The 20756-nt window shown below is 37.8% G+C and overlaps 1 protein-coding gene across 5 annotated transcripts in view; it reads right to left on the bottom strand.

The window, feature by feature from the left end:
- The window catches only part of TBC1D8B (TBC1 domain family member 8B), a 35359-nt gene that overhangs the window by 3032 nt on the left and 11571 nt on the right, over positions 1 to 20756 (bottom strand). The window contains exons 3-17 of one of the 5 annotated variants that reach the window (XR_014697617.1): positions 19599 to 19717; positions 18773 to 18998; positions 18045 to 18285; positions 16359 to 16566; positions 14583 to 14750; positions 13194 to 13343; positions 10444 to 10594; positions 8860 to 9074; positions 8379 to 8496; positions 7409 to 7694; positions 6187 to 6316; positions 3192 to 3246; positions 2634 to 2732; positions 1401 to 1469; positions 953 to 1193 (exon numbers count right to left, since the gene is read on the bottom strand). Coding sequence is in view for 2 of the 5 variants with exons in the window: in XM_084534753.1 (XP_084390879.1) it covers positions 953 to 1193; positions 1401 to 1469; positions 2634 to 2732; positions 6187 to 6316; positions 7409 to 7694; positions 8379 to 8496; positions 8860 to 9074; positions 10444 to 10594; positions 13194 to 13343; positions 14583 to 14750; positions 16359 to 16566; positions 18045 to 18285; positions 18773 to 18998; positions 19599 to 19717 (2421 nt within the window). In the remaining 3 variants the exon portion in view is untranslated. Of the gene's footprint in view, positions 1 to 952; positions 1194 to 1400; positions 1470 to 2633; positions 2733 to 3191; positions 3247 to 6170; positions 6317 to 7408; positions 7695 to 8378; positions 8497 to 8859; positions 9075 to 10443; positions 10595 to 13193; positions 13344 to 14582; positions 14751 to 16358; positions 16567 to 18044; positions 18286 to 18772; positions 18999 to 19598; positions 19718 to 20756 lie in introns of those variants that run through there. The other 4 variants (XR_014697618.1, XM_084534753.1, XM_084534754.1 and 1 more) reach the window with 4 other exon arrangements.

Below are 20756 nucleotides of genomic sequence, written 5' to 3' on the forward strand. Positions count from 1 at the left end.
GATGCTTAAGGAAGTATGAGCTGCAGCTAAGCCTGAGGTTTGCCTACACTGAGGCAAGAACACCAAAATATTTTAGCACACCATCCCACATATTGAGGCCCTGCTTCCCAGGACACATCTGAGCATGGCTCATTGATATGAAGTGATATGAAGTGAAGAATAACTGTATTTTTCCCCTCTTTGCTAACTCACAGCTTTTGCTTGTTTTTCCCTTCTTTCTTTCCCCCTTAAATTATCCTCACCTCAACCTTTGAGCCTTTTTCTTTCCATCATATTTTCTTCTCTTTTGAGGAGAGGGAGTGAGAGAGCTGTTGTGGCAGACTTTAACTGCCCAGCAGGGTAAAACCACCATGTAAACAATAGCACTTTGAAAACTAGATGAAAAGAATAAAGCACTAACTCCAGAAAACTTTCAGTTGCCCAGGGATATAAAGCACTGTTTATCTTACATGATCTGTGTATGAGTAGGCTTTCAGTGCAAGGAAGCATTTATCATCAACCAAACAGGTTGTGCAATGAGGTCGTGCCCTTTCCTAATTTTCTGGTATTTTGATGGCAAAGCTATATTTAAATTTCATCTCAAACAGGAGATTACTCTCCATGGGATTAACATTTCAGAGAAGTTCCTAATTTATAAAGCTTTGTGTCAACTATTTCACAGTGAAATACAGATAAGAAAATGACCGCACAGTTCTGCAATTTAAAGCCTTTTTCATTCACCTAAAGAACACAGCTCCCACTCTGAAGTTTATAAATATACTTTGAGCATCTGACTTGCCATTTCACATCTTTGCATTTAATGCCCCAAGATAAAGGCAAGACAATTTGACCCTACATTAAGAGGACAGCCTCCTTAGGCTCCTTATCTCATGTATGGATGGTGATAACACCGAGGACTATTTCCAAGATGGAGTTCCCTTGTGAACGTGCTACATATGTACTGTTCTCTTACCAAGAACACAGGCAAATTGCTTGAAGTTTATAAGGCCATCAGAGCTCTCATCCATCAGTCTGAACGTCCACAATGCAAGCGAGTCTCTGTTTGCACAGTGTGACCAGGGACTTAAGAGATGACAGAGAACCCTGAACTGCTGGCAATCAATTCGATACTGCTCAAGATAAGGTAGGCTGGCATCGTGGTGTTGCAAAACAGGACTATTCACATTCCAGTAACAGGAAAGAAAGTGCTCCTTCTGCAAAGAAAAGGTAAAATCATTTAACTGGATGGAACAACTATTTATCTGGGTAAAAGATGTGGGGAGTTAGCTATTTAATTTGTGTACGTGTAAAAAAATACACTGAATCTAGCTTTCTCCTCAATTTGTTAAAACTGTTTCACAGCCATCATACAGCTCACCATTAACATACATGTTTGCGAAGCGAGGAAGGCGGCACACTACCTTGAATAAGTCGTAAAGCTCGTCAAGATCACTAGGACTGAATTTTACATCCTGGGACACAACACGTAGCTGAAACAAAATAAAGAAAAATAGTTAATGAGTCTTTTCTTTTTGGAATAAGCCCATAAAACATCCACAAGATTTAACCTTACATTTAAAAAATACAGTTTGAATATTCCAGGTTTTGGCATGTAACCAATTAGGAGTAAGAATAGGGTTATTTCTTAAAAACAATCAGAAGATGATTGGAAGGACATGACTGGAAAAAACAATTTCTCTCTGAAAAGAGACCTTGAAGCTACTCATATCATTTGCATATATTGAGCCTACACTATGAAACTCATGAGATAAAACTTGAATGCCAGATCATTTATAATGAAGTAACATTTACCTTCTGTTACAATGGACATTCAGCCCTTACCAGTGAAGCTGAATCCCCATTTTTTTAAAGGAAAAAAAACAACAACAACAACATTTTCAAACAAGATCTATATCCATCTTCACAAGATGTACGTTTTGTAAAATGAAATACAACAGCTATCATCTTAGCTCAACAAACAGCATTTAGTATCAGTTGGTGCAAGCCACCTCTACTAGAGAAAAAAAGCACTGCTTGTTTATGTAGTCTAGTCTTATCACCAGTTATTGCAAATACGCCACTGAAGAAAACAAAAAACAGGCAAACAAAGGAAGCACCCTGTAACCTCTACCTTCATTCAGGGGTCTGAGCTGAAAGGATGGTGTTAGTAGCTGAAGAGCTGCCGCACCACACACTCATTACCACACCTCCACACACACCACAGACACAAGAAGCAACCCTTATTGAAGGCAGTGCATTCAGTGACATTTGGGATTGCTTTGGAGAGCAAAAATGCAAGTGATTGATTGTTTTACTACAGCATTAGGTCTCACAGAAAAATGCATTAACAATTCAAGAACAGCAGAAAGAAATATAGGTCAGCCTGCTCCAATCAATGCAAGTGTCAGAGAGATGGCAGCCTTTAGAAACTATCTGTGATGACAGTACTTGTAATGAGAGCAGAAGGTCATGCTGTGACTGACAGACTGAAAACATCACAACCCAAACCTCACTTCACAGATACCCTGCAGATGAGAGGGATTTCACCCTAAACAATGATTTATTTGGCCTTAAAAGTGTAGCTTTTTTTCACAATTTTCCAAGAGAGAAGGAATTTTAGCAGAGGGAAGGGTTTAGTTCTTTAAGTCACTCACCACATTCTGCTTAGTTGTAGCTTCTAATGTCTGGATCACATAAAGCCTGTTTCTGCAGCGCATACTCTCAACATCCTCATATCGAATATCGCCGTATCTCTATGAAGAAAAGCATAGTTCTATGAAATCAACCGTTGCTAGATAAATCTAAGCAGATCTTTACGTCTTTTCTGCATCTAAATACAATACAGGTAGGGACACAAAGACGACAGCAGGAGCTCTGAGCAAAGAATCATTTATTATCACACCATGATTCACCCTGAACAGTGTAACTTTCGAAAGGGTGGGTGTTTAAAAGCGTGACAAGGAAAGAAGAAACTATGGATTAGTTCACTGTAAGGGAACAAAGGAAAGGATTTTACTGTGTGTTGGCTCTATATACAACTTTGTTATCACGTGGTGACTAGCACTGCAGGGTATAAAAGAAAAATATGTACACGTTGTCAGGCTTGAAGTTCACTAGAGTGAAGTTAATTTCTGAACCATCCCTAGCTAACTCTGCGATGTCTAAAGGACAGGGAAGGTGTCTAAGGATTTGAGTAGAATAAATACATTTACCTTTAAAAAGGGTAGGAAAGTAAGCAAAAACTAGAAGAAAATTCCCAGAGAAATCCTAGAATAAATTATCAAACAATTAAAATCTAAATAGAAACAGGTAAAATAATCAATATTGGCCAATACTCTTAACCAAAATCATGTCAAATCAATTTTATTTTCTCCTGTGAGAAAAATTCAGCCTAATATATAGAACTGAAACAGTGGGTATGATGCATCTTTACTTCTATACGGTTTTTGACACTCTTCAGCAATGCATGGAGCTAGGAAGACAGTGTAACCACCGTCACCAGGAACCATGTGCACAACTGGTTCTACGACCAGATTTGGAGAGCAAATCGGTGATAAACTACCAAACTAGGCAGGACTTTCAGAAGTTTTAACAGTGTTTTACTCCCATTTTTTACAGTGCACTTTAAATAAGGTATGAAAGACTTCAACAATCATAAAAAGAATCTGAACATATGCATTTTGAAGTAAGGTTGAAGGAACTGTTCATACTGAATCTAGAAAAAGAAGAAACCAGAGCTGAATTGGTAAGAGATGAATAACAATTTAATAGCAACAAGGATTTGCAGAGAAAGATGCAATTGATTTTCCTCAACAGCTCTTTATGAGCACCTAAGATGAGGTATACTGGATATTAGGATATTTTGCAGTTAAAGGTACATAAAAGCTACAATGGGCTAAAGTTGTTGCAGGTTCTCTTTGTCAACGTTTTCATATTAGACATTTTTAAAGGATGATCGGGGTGTACCCTGGAGAGGAAGCTGAACTGGATGAACTCTGCAGTTCTTTTCCAGAACTGTAGTTCTGTGTGTGAAGACCCCTAGCAGCATATTTCTGTCATGAAACAAAAGGGAAACAGAGGAATTGCATCTTTGAGTCACAATGCATTCACTAATCTGACATCCAGACACTGACATTGTGCAACGGCCTCACTAAGAATATAAACAAGATGTATAAACTAACTCTGGGTAAGTGTGATAAATTCATATTTCCATTCACCAGTTAAGCATGACTTCTTCATACCTGATTAGACTAGAAAAGAATAAAGCTTGTGTTTGTACCTGAGTCCTAACGACATAAAGCTGAACGTAATTTTAAGCTTTGACTCCATATTTTTTCATTTAGTCTCATCTGTTTCTGAATACCTACGTGAAGCAACAGTACCACAAAGAACATCTCTGGTCACTTATTCATGATTAGTAACTAGACCTGTCTGCAGAGGGACAACTCTCCATTGCAGCAATCTTCCCATTTCAAAATTTGTTCAATGTGAATTCAACAGTCATATGAAAATAAAACCCTATACCAGAACTGAACTGTGTTGAAATGAACTGTCTGGTCTAAAAGGGAAGTGAGAAATTGACTCTCACTTTGTATCAGCAATTCTCAAACAAAGGGTTGCAACACTTACCAGCACTGACAAAATTCAGTTTCATCTGAAGATCCAAGGTTACAGCCAAAAAGGGGCCATGAGATAAAAATGGGGATAAAGGCCTGGGAGCAGGACTGTCAGCTTCAAAGTGGAAGATTCACATTCAAAGATCTGCCCAAATCAATTTTCAGAAGCCATACCTAATCAAGACACTATTACCATTTTGGTCCAGTCACCTGACTAAAACAACAGGAGAAAAAGAAAGCAAGTTCCTTTTGCTTTCTCTGTCTGTCAGTAATTATTCTCTCTCCGTGAAAACTTCAGCTTACACTTCAGAACGTAACATCCATCACTTCGTTATTTACCACATCTATTCTTCATTCCGCAAGTATTCATGCTCATACTTTGAGACCTCACCATGGCAAGAAAGACCTGTAATAGTTTGCACTACTTCTTATAAGAGTCTTAAAGTGATTCTTCGGTATAACATTCTTGTGAAACAACAGTGACAGCAGAAATAGTGACATTTTGTATAATTAACCTAATGCTATAAAGACACTCCAAGAGATCTTGAATTTCTGTTTCTTGGCTTTGTTCACTCCACTAAAAGCAAAGCCCTCTTCTCAGGTAAAAAATAAAAATAAAAATAAAAATAAAAATAAAAATAAAAATAAAAATAAAAATAAAAATAAAAATAAAAATAAAAATAAAAATAAAAATAAAAATAAAAATAAAAATAAAAAAGAGAGACACCATTCTTTAATTATAGAAATAATAGCTAGCTTATCTTTTTTGAGTGAATGGTGCAACATTTTTCCTAAAGAGATGCACTGTGGCTCTTTCACTGGAAACATATGAATGAGAGTCAGAAAAGCATCATACAGATAAAAGAAGCCAGCTAATAGAAAAAAAAAATAAAAATCAAACCACTAACCTATCTTTTCTATCAGCTTACTTTTCATTTTGCATTGGCTAAAGAGAAACCTGTCTACAATGGATTAATACCCTGATCTAAATCATGCCAAGGAAGGAACTGCCTGATGAAAATCTGAGGACAAAATAAGAATGAGAAGCCACTTCCTCCCCGTTATAGACCTAGGAAGCTAGAACGTTGCAGAAATCAAAAGTAGCAAACTCAAAGGAAGTGTTAAAATACCATAATTTGTCTTCCTCACCCAACACACCTCAAAACATCCGTTTCATCAGTGCAATAAACTACACAAGCACACAGTTTCCTGCACTGCCCAGTATGCCAAATGTTACCACCATCTGCAATGTAAAGTAATCAGTCTCAAATCAGTAAATGCAAGGGCTGCTTCTCCCATGCACTCTTTGTCGTTTAGCTGACAGAGTAGACAGCAATACGTGACCTGTGATGAAACCAGGGAACTGCACTCAGGACAGCCTAGCAAACACATTCCAGGCAGTTAAAAGAATAAACAAATACAAAACAAAACAAACCTATTCCATACCCTACAAGGTTTTCAGCAAGACTTAGGAAAACGCAGAGCCTAATTCCTACCAATCTAGAGAGGTTTTCTATCTGGTTTGTAGCCAGCCCACGCAATAATGTAAACACTGCAAGGGATGCAAAACCTTACCCACAAAAACACATACTTCATTTGACTCTCGGATCAAATCAGTAATGTCCACTTTTGGGTGGTCACTCTTTGTATCGCTGAGGTTGGCGCCCTGCTGCACAGCTGGAGGCAAAGGACTGTCTTTGTTGGTGACACTGTCAAAAAACCTGCGTGAAGGAAACACACAAGATATCAGCAGGAAGCAGAGGAAGCAGATTATCACAACACAAGGATAACATCAGCATCTACTGAAGAAAAAAGTAAGCAAAGAATGGAAAAAATGAAAGAATATCACCATGAATAGCACCAATATGCTGTAACAATAGAACAGACACACAAACAAGGGAACTGGCTACCCAAAGAAGGTTGCAGAGCCTCTAGCCTTGAAGCTTTTAAGACCCAGCTAGGCAGTAACATGGCTGACGTGACCTAGCAGTAGTCTTTTCTGGAGTGGGAAGTTAAATTAGAGACCTCTCGAGCTCCCTTTCACTTGGCTTTCTCCCGGTTCTCTAATCCACCTAGCAGCAATGTACCACGTAACTGGGAGAGAGGAATGGATGCTTAGGCTGAACTGCAACTGAGGCAATTTTAATTCCCTCAGATGCACAAACCAGGACGTGCCTGATCTGCACTCTTCATTGCACCTACAAAACCAGACTAAACAGTTCCATCACAGAGGTTAGCCAGTTCCTTTGCCAACACTGAGAAAGCAGAGAAAAACATCTATGGAGTAATAGCTTCCTTTTTCTTGAGGCAAGGGAAACTACCATCATTATTTTTTACAACCATCAGAATGCTGCAGGCTGGATTTACCGTGCAATGGAAATGTTGCAGCCGGATAAAGTGTTGAAAGTCAGAGTTCACAAAGAGTTCACAATAATCATCAAAAGCTTGAGTGTCAAGTGGAAGCAGCAGCTTGTTTGGTTCAAGTGAAAATTAAAATTTCACTCCTATTTTAAATTTGAATAAATTAGAAACTGGCTGAATGTGCTCTTATTGCTATTAAGTGCTAAAAATTTTAATGAGCACAGTTAGGTTTCACAATAAATATCAGGCTGCATGGCATCATAAAGTAAAAATTACATTTTCCTCATTAATTCTCATTAATTCCTCGTTTTCCTCATTAGTTCCTACCCCACTCAAACATGCAACATATGACAAACATAAAGAGAAGATGGGATTTTCAGAGGAAATGACATATCTGTTTGAAATTACAGCAGCTGCTACACTGCCTGTAAGAACAGCAGTTACACTGATACCTGTTGAGCACAGTCACGGCTTCTGCATCATCCTTACAAGTCAGCAACTTCTCCATGTTGTATTCCAGCACTGCGAGACCCAGCTGCAAGATTGCCTTTATTCCATCATAGAAGAAACAGTCCACCACATTGACTGCACTTTCAATAGGCAGCACACTGATAAAAAGGGTAAGGAACCAGGAGAGAGAGACCGAGGAGAAAAAAGTCATGTCCGTCATGTGGTCTGTCAACTGAGGCAGATGAACCCTGATGAGCTCCTCAAACACTGCCTGATCTACCAAGGCACCTGCAGGGAGAGGATAACAAAACCACCACCCAAATCTTAATACACAGAAGCACAGTTTTCTCAGAGCAATGGCCAGAAACCTAGCCCCTATCCTAGTGCGACTTTGATGTAAAAACAAGCAGAGACCAAGCTGCATGGCACCACTGGCTCCGTTCGCTGTGCTGCACTCTACACCTGGGTCCAGAGGCTTGCACGTTGCAAAGTATATTAGCACCCTTGTGGGTGCATGGTTACTGCTAACGATTCTCCTGTCAGTCGATATACCCTCTCTGCAATGACAGAAACTTCACATGCAATTTTCTTCTAGCATTTAAAGCTGCAAGCATTGAGTACCAGATCAAAGACTAAGTCTGCTCCTGGAGTAACTCTGTTTCTTTTTATTTAAGCTGGGTAAATTACAATAAATAGTATGAACTGCAGTTACAATTCTGAAAGAACTGTGTAATAGTCTAAGTGACTACTTCACTACTTCCCTAGAATAATGACAATATTTGAAAGTCACATCCACACTCTCTTATGGAGGATCTTGGGATGTTCTGTTACTTCCATTTTCTACTTTAAAATACTGAACCAAACACCACAGTTTCTCTGCACTGTTCAAGCTTCAGCTCATTCCTTACATGTTCTCACAGAATGATTGCTTATATTCAGTTCTAGACAGATCAGAAGATAGACTGATGTTACCAATGATTCGACGATTGAAATAATCGGGTAGCATCCTTTCACACACAGCAACCAACAGCCAGAATGCTTCTTCCTCTTTAGCATACAGCAGAAGTACTGATGTCAAAATGTTCATTGCCTGTAATGTTTTAACAGGGAAGGAAACATTCACATGAGAAGACAGTGAAAAGACAACTGTTCTGTCATTTGTTAAAGTTTATACTTCTCATGACATTTCACAGCATGTGTTCAGGGGTGTTGGGATAACTTACAGCCTTATCCAGTGTAGTATTTGTACCTCTACATTTTCAATACAGAGCATAGCATTTAAACTACATAAAAATAGCTCATGTCATGCAGTGGGATGAAATAAGCAATGCAGGTGAACCACTGAGAAGGAAACTTTTACGTATTTCTGACTGATTTTTATGAGGTGCCACAATACTGATATGGTAAACTAATGTTCAGACAACCAATATTAAGATTCTCAAAACTGCTGTACCTGACAATATCCAATTTGGGGATTCCTGTAGGCATAAGCTGTCAGAACTCTCCTGAGTGCAGAAATTCCTGTGTCACTTTGAAAAGCGGGATGCTCAGGCAAGGAACGACGTAAATCTCGTTCGATTTCATCAGTAGCTAACGTGCATGTTCCTAAGGATTTTTCCACCAACTCAGTGTAATAACCAGGGTTGGATGCCATATCATTTACAGCACCTGCCAATAAATGTTATTGCACAGCATTAGAGGGCAACAATAAAGTATGTACATAATTCTCTGCAATTTGTACAAACATTTCTGGTGTTTACTAAGATATCTCCAGCTGCTATTGCAGTAATGTAACAGAGTAATTCTACTGTCATTAACACAATCAGTATGAAATAAAAATAGAAAAGCAAACTAAAATAAGGCCTGGAGTAAATTTATTTCCACATTCCAGACACTACCCATTATACAGTTGACTTTGACTTTTTTTTTTCCTGTTTCATTGCAGGGAAAAAGCAGCTTCCTTTCACCTACAATTTAGCTTAAGTTTTTAGGCAAATACTTTTCCTTTTGTAGAACTGGTGACAGATTAGAAAAAACTCGGCAACGGATTGATATTTACCTAATTCATTCCATAACTTTTATGTCAACACAATCCGAGATAGAGATATCTGGTAACAGAAGCATGCATGTCTACATAAACACTCAAAGAACACTAGCAAAGAAATCCCCATTCAATCGCCCTCAAAAAGAACTACCATACAGCAGTATGCTGAATGAGTAGGTTAAAACATATTTGTTACGATAAACAGACCCTTTAGAACAGCGGAATGCTCTGCCCAGGGGAACACCATGAGTACAGGTAGTGGGTAAGGTCTCCTGAGAATCTGCAGCTCATTTTCTGAATCAACTCAGCTTACCTGTCAGTGGCTACCACCTTTGTAAGTGTTTAAGTGAACGGGAATAACAAGTGCACAGAAGTGCCTTTTAAGCACCTTTTAAAGCAATGCCTTAATTCCCCAGGCCTCCACTGCCTCACATTAAGTGCTCTGACACAGGTGTGTTCTACAGCAGAAAGCCACAAAAGTATACTCAGAGTTTTGGCAAGAGATCCCTTATGCGTGTCAAAGTCCACAATTCCTGTACACTTCTCACTCTCAACCAAGCAACAGTGTATAACAAAGAGCTACCGATACTATAGACAAATAGAAAACTTTTTTTTTTGCCTAGGAACACTATCGTCTCAGAAAGATTAAACCAAAACAATTGAAAAATGGTCCTGCAAACTTGCTTTTCTTTTTAGCAAGTACAGAGACGCTGCTGAAACTGATTGTCCCCTTCAACTCATAGTCTTACTATTTTTAGTTTAGTTTGTTGTAGAAGATGACAGGTTTTGTTTGAATCAATGCAGAACAGAATAAATTTGTCTATTCTTTTGAAATCTTTTGAAATCTTTCTTCAGAAAGATTTAGATAAGTTGCCAGAGGAAATAAGTTGGTTTTTTTGTTTGTTTGTTTGGGCATACTACTGTCAGTAAGTAACTAGAACATTCATACAGCAGAGTCTACAAAATGAATCAATTATACTTGCTAGGTAATACCTGAGAACAGCAGCCAGAGCTCTCCTCGTAAGGCCTCCGGGATCCCTCTTACCACCAAGTCTCGAGTCTTCTTTGTTCGAAACATACTGACACCGTGTCCCCGCTCAACAAAGAGGATGTTCCAGGACTGTTCTTTCATTTTTTCTTTCAACTACAAAAAGAAAAAAAAAAAAAGAAAGAAAGAAAAAAAAGACTACTAAGTAAACCAGAAGATTCTCTAATGTTTGATATCTGAAATGAATGCTGATGCTGATCAGAGCAAAAATGTAATCCATGCATAGTTTAAGTCTGGGATACAATTGAATCTCCTACATAACCATTCTTTAAAATATTCTTACAAGAATATTTTACATTCTTAATTCTTACAAGAATTTCTATACCAGACCAGACAAAAGGTAAACCTAATCCAGTATTCCATCTGACAAGAACCAACAGTAAGTGCCAAAGGACAGCAAAGTCAATCAAAATATCCACAAATTCCTCCTCCATTCTGCAACAAATTGAGGTGCAGGCACGACCTCAACAGAGGCAATCTCTCTGAAATTAACAACACAAAAACCCACAGCAGGTTTTATCCCTGCAAACTGCTTTCTGAACTCGGATAAATCTTCGTTCTTTAACTTCACTTGAGGACTCCTAGCTGATGTATTAGGATACCAAGCAATCAACCCCCTTCACCTTCAGGTCACTTGAAAGTTAGACTTTTTCTTTACTTCCCACTTGAGAATGTATCCAATAAATAAAGGGTAATAAATGTAAGTAAACTGGATTTTTAAACAAATAAGCAAATTCACATTTAATGATTCTTTTGGCAAAAAAACAGAGGTACTTCTAAGATTCTTTGTCAGCTCTTTCCATGTAAATATACATATGTTTATACGATATACAAACACACACACAAATCTGATTATAACTTGGGCCAATTTTAAAGTACCCTTATACTCCATTTTTTATTCCTGCTTTGTCATAAATAGCATAAAATTTTCTTGGTAAAGAGCAAGTTGATAGAATAAGGAAAAAAAGACAGAACTGAGAGAAAGCAGTAGAAAAGACAACCAAGAAAAATAGGGAGAAGGTTCAGATCATTTGTGTAGTTCCAGTTTTCTCTGTGCTAATTTGAGAGCTCTAACAAACAAGCTATGAGAAAAGCATTTGGCCATGACGGCACAAGGTAGTTAAGCATATGATTATTTGCAAGATGAAATCATACTGTCACAGATACCTGCTTAGTTATTCAGATGAAGTAACATACCGTGACTTCAATGTGTTTATGAATTGTTCTTGCTAACAGCAATAAAAATGTAGTAACACTGACACAGATGAGATAATATCCCATGGAAGCTCAACAGGCAAAACAGGCTACTCTCCTTTTGTCTGATTCATCACGCTTTGTTGCATTACACCAGTTAACAGATTTGGAACGGAGTGCGTACAAATGGTGGAAAGCAGAGAGGGATGACATGACATCAGTGTCATTGTTTTGCCACAGTTTCTAAATCTCTCCTCAGTTTATCTGCATGAACTCCACATAGCAACGGGAGAGAATCAATAATCAGGGAAAACTGCAGGAGAATGAAGTCTGTTTGGATTAAGGAGGGGAACTAATAGCTGAAAACAGTTAAGCCCCTATCAGTTTAACATTTAATCAGATATTTATCGACTAGAGAGAACATTTTACAAAATAGCAATTTCTGTCAAAATACAAAACAACTGTGTATGCATCTGAACTTCAGTAGGACCAGCCATGTACATAAAACCTGCTTCAGAGGGAAAACTAGCAAAAATTCCCTACTCAAACATAACTGAAGTAAGAGGCATTTACCTGCAGAATAGAGGGAGGTAGAAAGTTTCACTGGCAGCAGTGAAACAGGTCCTTTGTGAGGTATAAGGCTTCTAATAAACTATTGATTATGCACCTAAAAAAGCAATTCAATTTCTCTGAAGCAAAGCCAACTGACAATCGGGTGTTACATCCCATGAGAGGCTTCAGTGCTAAGACAGGGTGAACACTGCCACTACGTTTTCTACACATGGAGCTGTAAGATTTAATATTGCTAAAGCATTTCAAGGTGATCTGCAGAAAGGAAAAGTAGATTTTGCCCACTTTTGTTCAATGTGCTATAAAAAGCAGAACTTAAAAACCTGTATTGCTTTCATTCCTGCCAAAGGGGTGTTTATTTTCTGGTATCATAAATTCCATATCTGAATTTACCCTATTTTGCTGAAAGACTAATTTTAAAATAAATATTGTGTCTTATTGCACACATTTTGGAGAATCAATATGAGTACATCTCACTGAAAAAATAATAATTAAAAAAAAAATCTCCAGAGCATAACTTTGTTACAAAGAAGTACAAACAGAATGAAGCAATGAAGAAATGAAGTCAATTTCCTGATAACATTCTCCTTGTTCCCAAAGCATTTGTAGTGACTTTCTACCTTGACAATTCAGAAAGATATGAAATATGTTAGCTATCACAAAACAAACAGCCAACTCTTCCCTGAGGGGCTGGAAGAGCAAGAGGAATTAGTTCCATGAAGATAAGGCATATCATTATTAAACAAGATGAGCAGAAAATTGAATGGAGCCATGAAGAAGCACCCTGTGGACTCAAAATACAGAACATGCAGATGAAAGAAGATTGGCAAGGCCCCAGAGGAAATCAGAAGCCTTGCTGGAGTACATTTGGAATATACTTAACTCCTTTCCAATTAGGTTCCAAAGCCTGTTGGCCATTTTTATCCCTTACCATTTTAGAGTCTAGATTCTCGGCATCCTGAGGATGGTAGACAGTCATTAGGGCTTCTGTGCTGACGGTTTTGCTGGTATCTCTCTGACCCGTCTTTGCTGGTAACTCATCAAAATCCTTTGGACTATCAGAGGCAGAACTAGTTGCAACCTTCATAAATAAATAAACAAAAATTAACAAATGGTAGTTATAAATGCCAAACAATCCTTCAAGAAGCAGTACTGATAGCAGAAACTGTTTTTGTTTCTAGACTACCCTTGTTTATGGTATTAATTTACCAGTACCAGGCACAGTTTTAAAATTTAGACTTGCATACGATTCATATATGCGTGAACAAACTTCCAAAATAAATGAAAACCAGCAGTCCCTGTTCTGCACAGCCAGGCTATCAGGAGGCTCCACTTGAAAAATCCATCTCTACAGCCAAGAACTTTATTATAATTTTCATAATGAGTTTTTGTCCTTTATAATTGACAGGGAGGCCGGACCATCAAGTTAAAAAAAAACACATTAATTTAAGTGGAGCCATATAGAACTATACAGAAATGCTAAGAGCATTTCAAAAACGGCATTAGAACCTGGATTGCTTTTCAAAACCTGATAGAAAATAAAGCCAAAGAAACCAAAACATAATGCATTCAACATTATTGTTCAACACATTCTCGTTCACATGGGCACTGTCTGAGTTATTTGTTTTTCCTCACCTTAAAACCAAAGCTACACAACTCATTACACTATGCCAAAACAATGCAAATATTACCCAAAAGAAGGTGGTCTGAAGGGGAATGCCCTTGAGAAGCAGACCTTACCACTCAGGTCTCTCAGGGTTGTGCTACATGTACCCTTGCTAGCTGAACATTTCTGCTGGTATCAAACTATTTTGCTTTTATTACTCCACTTGCATCTACTAACTCATAAGAAGCAAAAAATTGAAGTAGAGACTTTGCTGAGACACTGATCATTTTCTTACAGCCGTCATTTTAGACACTACTCCAGCTAATTACATTTTTCTCAAGAGAAAACCTTCATGGAAGAGATACAGAAACTGTAATGAGTAATGCTTGCTTGGGCTGTTTTGTCATTGTTTTCTTATTTCTTATGCATGAAACTACACACAGCTTTCCTCACATCCAGAAGCACACTTACAATTATTCCATCATCTTTCTGACTCAAAGAGTCAGCTGACAAAAACACAGCAAAACATATTTTTATATCACTCTTTATATCAGACTTTAATGTGAAGGGTCTGAAAGCAAGAAATGGGAACGTGATTAAAAAAAAAATAGAAAAAGACAACCTGTAATCTAGAGGTGAAGCAGACATTGTAAGACTAGAAAACCTAATTCCTAGGAATAGGTAGTAAGAAATTAGAATTCACTGAACAGTTACCTCTGTACTTATGATATGCTGTGGATTTGAAGTTGCATTGCATTTGATTTGGAGCTTTGTGACAAGCTGTTCGAAATCTTTAACCTCAGTGAAACGAAAAGCTCTTTTTCCTTTGGTACTAATGCTGACTCCTCTGTTGGCTGGATCAGCCTTATCCACCCCTATGACCTACGGAGGCAAGGATATATTAATTATGCAACTCATCTCAACAAATTGCTTCTAAAAGAAAAAACTTAAAAACATAGACATACATGAAACAGTAGTATGACAACAGTAGCACCGCACAAATAGAATTAGTCATGCAAGTAACTTACTACTTTACAGCTCAGTGGTTTAGAGCTATTTTAATACAAGGCAATAGGATCTGTGATAGTTTTTCTACAGAGTACCAAAACAAAAAAAATCTTTGAAAGGGTTCTCTCAGCTGTAAGTACGGTATGTATCTGAGTATCTTCCCTCCTTCTATCTGCTGGAGCTGTTACGTTTTTTTCTTACCATCCAAAAACAGACAAAACCTGGCTCTTGCAAGTAATCAAACAAATCAAGTTTCACAAGAAGGAATTTCCACTGAGAATACCCTTTCAATGACAGCTGTCGTAACATGACAGTTGGAGCTGCTTTTAATTGCCACAATGGAACAGTTACAGATTAGAGCAGTTAATACACTTTAATAATGCACGTTCTTACAAGACAACAGTGAATAGCTGGAGTGGCTGTCATTGCTGATGCTTTTACATTGTTGAAAGCAAAGAATGAAAGACTGCTGAAACAAAACAACTCTGCAGTACCTGACAATCTGCATGAGAGCATTTAGAGTCAGATCCTTTAACACAGTCTCTTCTGTGTTTTTTTTTGTTTTTTTTTGTTTTTTTACAGCTTATAGAAGTCACTATTGTTTGCAAGACTATTTACAGAAGATCAAATAAAGTCCCTTGTCTGGGTGGAGAACACCAAATGCATTGCTGAAATCAGCTCCGTTCACTGCACTGTCGGGTGTCTCACATTGGCGGTGTGTACACAGAGCATACAGAGCAATTACAGAGCCTGGTTAATTTTTAAGCTATTGTATTACAAGTCCAGGTGCTGCTGAAAGGCTTCCAACACCAAAAGACTGAAATGTGGCAATCACATGAGATGTTCTGGATCACATGAAGTTAGCACAGGGATGAAGGGTTTTTCCCCTAGACTTTATTCCACGGGCTAGCTACAGTACTCTACAGAATACTCTGAACGCTGTGCCCTTGACAATATGGTCCTTATTCAGTCTGTTGAGACTACCAGCTGTAACAGTGGTGGTATTTGCTCACTGAAGACTGTCAATGGATATTCCTAGACGTTTGAATAGATGGCACTGCTGTACTACTGCAAAGAGGTGAACGGCACCACAGAGGCAAGAAAATAACATGGCAGAACAATCATCTTCAAGATCTACCCTCTTAAATCCTTTACTTTCTATCTTGAGAATCTCCCCTTAACTCAGCCTCAAGAATTTAGCATGGGCTTTTATTTTACAAAAAAAGCATTTAAAAAATTGGATTCTGTATTCTTCTACAGAAATCAGAGTAATTATGGAAAAGGCAAAAAAGACACAGGGGACAATGCCGGAACATGAAAGCAGTTCTATAACCAGTATTGCTATATGCACTATCCAAGGTAAGGAGAAATTATGACATCATATAAACGAAACAGATTGTAACAAAAATCTGCTAAATTGGCATTAAACTACGCAAATGCAAATCGTCTGGTAAAGCAGGCTCTGACTGTAGTTTCCATTACCTCTCTTAATGGAATGATTACACTGCACAGGCTGCCATCCTGGCTAGCAAAGCAGATGTAGTTTTCTGAAATGCACATTTTCCCGTGGGTGTTGTAATGAGTGAAAGGAACCCATAAGAAGCACTCATGAACTTCCTTCAAAGTTTCTTCTTTGGGTAGCCTGAAGAATGCACTGAACTGCTCACTGTGGGCTCGGCTCTCTAGGCCTCTAGATTAAAAAGAAAATAAAAAAACAAAGAGGAAAATAGAGAGAAAAAAAAAGAAATATATTTAAACGACCTTATAAATAAGAAAGTTAAAATACCTTGGGAAAAGGCTATGTAAGCATCATGCTCTCCCATAATCTGTGGTGTCCATCTGGAGGGCTCAGCATTTTGCCTAAAGAGGCAACAAAATGTAGGACCAAACCTGTATACACGCACTTAACAAAATACTCAAATGCTTCACTAAATAGGAATAGATTCAAGCATGCTCTTACACAGTGAAGCACTTTGCTGAATCGGGACCTAAACATGATGGAGAAAACAAACAACAACAACAAAAAAACCAACAACATATTATTAGCTTAATCCTGCTCTGTTTCCCAACCCATCAAAATAATCCATTTAAACCTAAAACAAGTTTTTGCTTGACAGAGGGCCAATTAGCTAGAAATGTAGCACATGTTGTAGACATCTGCCATGGAAAAATTCTTCACAGATAACAGCAACCACAATCAACATTTTGGTCACAGAGCACCATCTCTCTCCAGCATTGCTACCAAATTGAGGTATTAATTACCCAGGAAATACCACCTAGAACAGGTTTTATTTACTATACAATTAAAGACTTGGCTTTTTTCCCTCCTTTCCCTTTTACATTGCAGTTGCGAGGGGCTTTAACTAGGAACAAGTAAAATGGAGTTACTGGAAATCAGGTTATGACTGAAATTTATTAGAAAAATGCTTTATCATATTTTCTATTTGTATAGATAACATTTTCAACAAAGTCCCCTCATGTGAATTTAAATTACATAACAATAGACTTGCTTTTCCTGGCTGCTTTTCACAGTAACTAGCAGATCATCACTTCAACATCTGAGTGAGAATTTGAATAATTCCTTGAGTAGACAACATTTACTTCTACAGAAACTAGGCCTCAAATTGTACAACATGAAATAACCACACATCTTGCTTGAGAAGGAAGGACTCTAACCATCCAGTTATTGACATACACATCTTCTCCATTGCCTAGAACACTGCCATAAACAAGGAAAGCCACGCACCCACCTATAACTCACCAATTTTATCACCTATATCCTGTAGCAGAAAGGCCATGCAGTTATTACCTACATATGTGTATTTAATCATTTATTCTCCACCTTCTCCTTCCTCATCAAGATACTAGCTAGAAAATCAAGAATGGAACTGCAGTGTCTATTTCTAGATGCTTCTAAAATGCCTTTTAAAAACTTCAACTACCGTAAACTGCATAAAAGGAGCCCAGTTCTGAAGGTTTAATCAGTTCCTGCTACTGCAAAGTAATAAGTTACAATGCCTCACGTTACTTTGATCCCAGTTTTTAACAAGATACTTGTTTAAGAGCTTTGCCAACATTTATTTATCTCCCCGAGGCAAGGATTCTCCTTCCACTTGTCTTGAAAAAGCACTGGGCCCAGAGCAGACAGGCTACAAGCAATTACGTTACCTCTTGGTGATCTGCAGGGGGTCATGAAGGACTAGGTCATTTTCAAATGTCTCTTTGTCAAAAAGCCTCCTAACAGCATAGTTCGCCAGCTGCTCCATGAGAAGGAATGTTTCATTAATGTGCAAAAACATGGAAAAATAGTGATCTTCCCCACGGGAGCAGACATGAATGCTCTCTGTCAGGATAACATTGGAAGTCTTCTCAAGCTTTGATATTTCATCCCAGGAGATAATAAGTTTTACTGAAAATACAAATATAGGCAGATCTGAGTAACTTCTCTTTAGCTCCTATCTACTAAACAAAGAACAGTGGTAGTCAACAGCACTAATAAAGTACAATTAAGCAACACAGTTAAATCATAACCCATTTGGAAAGGGCTACAAATTCACAAGGCCAAAAAAAAAGATTCCCCTCACAGTTGCTATAAAGCAATACAATTAGAAAGACTCTCGTAGAAACAAAAACACTAAAGACACACTACTCTTTGGTGTGAATCATTCTTTGGTGCCTTATTTGTGAATCTAACAGAGGGGAGAAAAACAGGCATTTTGAAGTATGTTTCATAAATGTATTTATTTCCCTACGTTATTTGTTTGTGTTTTTTTCTATTCTGTGATAACATCTACTCACATGGCAAAATAGTTTACTCAGAATATAAGATTACTCTAAATCTGAAAGATACATAGCAAAACATAAAGGGACTAAGCTTAGCATCCAGGCTTACTTACTTTCTGCTCCCAGCAAAAATGAGTAAAAGCTAAGGAAGTTGGTACTGAGATACAGCCATCCTTGACAAGGCACTCTGCCCTTCCAGTAGCTGCATGAGTAATAGGTAACCAACTTCTCCTGCTCTGGTAATCCAAAACACCTTTCAAACTTCATAAGACCCTCACGAAACTTCTCAGGATCTTCTTCTTTTACAAAAGAACCTTTTCCCTCTTCAGCAATCAAACCCTAAAACAAAAGAACCACATGGGTTCCACATGGGTGAGTGTCATATATGCACCTGCATACATACAATGGAGCATTCTCATAGCAAATTTAAGAACTGCAAAAATAGTCTGAGAATCAGAACACATGTTATAAATCAAATGTGCTATTTCAGACATATACAATGAGTTTCCCCACACAACTTAGGTACAAAATACACAATCTGAAAATAATGTATTTTCTTTACTTAATCACAAGAATTCCTAAACTAAGCATTTAGTATATGCAAAGTGAAGCATTGTACCTCAAAAAACAAAACAAAAAAAAAAAAACCCTCCCATATGCTTCCTAGGCATTATGAAAATTATTGTAATGTATCATCAGTTTCAGACCACTATCTAAAGGCATCTGCTGTATCATTTACCAAAAAGAAATAATCTATGTCCAGCAGATAAACAGTAACAACAGAGCACCTTGAAGTTAACAGCCACATACTTCCCACTCAGAAGTATACAACGTTATGGTGCTGTCCTTTGACATTCTATAGCAAACATACTATTTGTGAACATTTAGAGGGAAAAAATTCTTAGCCTTTCCTAACTGTGGTGCATGCCTGTTACTTACTCTTATCTTTCCCTGGACAAAGCTCGTAATATCTTCATTTGAATCAAATACTGATAAAGTGTTCATAACATTGTTTTCTAACCAGTCCCAGTGTTCTGTTATCTCTTCTCTGCTGGCTCCTGAAAGAGAAAATTAGTATTAACAAAAATTAGAAAAGACTTCAATAAGTTTATTCACAATAATAATCAACAGAATACTCAGTGTATTCCAGGTTCACAGAGTAATGTAGATAGATGAGTTCAAATCCTAAGTCACAAACCTACCACTGAACTCTTTTGTGCAGCAAAAATGTATATGGTATACGTTAAAGAAGCACGGTCATGTTTTTATTTTTCATGCTCTTTATACAGCTATATTTCTAGCCTTGACATCCAGAGGCATCTCAGCTTTGTCAACATTTTGTGGCTCAGTGCTGAAGCCTGACTTGGACTGAGAGTTCCTTAGCTCAGCAGTCCCTCAGAGCATCTTTAGCACGCTCCTAGTTCAGTAACTAGGACACTCCCCTAGAAGGTGGGAAACATGAGACCAAATTCATGAGAACTTCAAGACTTGGTCTTGCTGTGGTGCAAAAACCCTTCTGAGAAGCGTAAGGATGTAAAGTCTGTATCACTGTGACCAGGACAGTAGCAGAGAATTCTCTTTGGATACATGAAACAACCATTTACGCTGCCTACCACAATTACTGGTTAGTTGTGCTCAATGTAAGTAATGGTTTTATCTCATTTTCTATCAAGTCATATTTTAATTATATTTCTATCACACTAAAATATAAGCAACCATCATTCAGGAAACACTTGTCATTCTATCTACAGCAAAGTTCTACTTGTGTTGTAATTCCAAATAACTTGATGTTTTCATGCAATTAAAGGGTTCTGCAAGAGGACAGAAGCACAGCTACATCCCAGATGGAAGATCTGGTATCAGGAACCAGGAAAAAAAAAAAAAAAACCTTATCTATTCATACAAGATGAATAATCCTTGAAATGTTTTTTTGCACCTCCAAAATTAGCAGTGTTTCTCTTCTGAACCCTCTGGGACTCCAACACACAGGAATAAGGAATGTTTTCTTCCCTGTCATTACACACATGCAAGGGGAGCAGTATCATAAAAAATCTGTCATCACTAACCATAAGGAATGTACAAACCATAGCCAAGATA

This window comes from Aythya ferina (genome assembly GCF_964211825.1).
Source record: "Aythya ferina genome assembly, chromosome: 13".
Classification (NCBI taxonomy): Eukaryota; Metazoa; Chordata; class Aves; order Anseriformes; family Anatidae; genus Aythya; species Aythya ferina.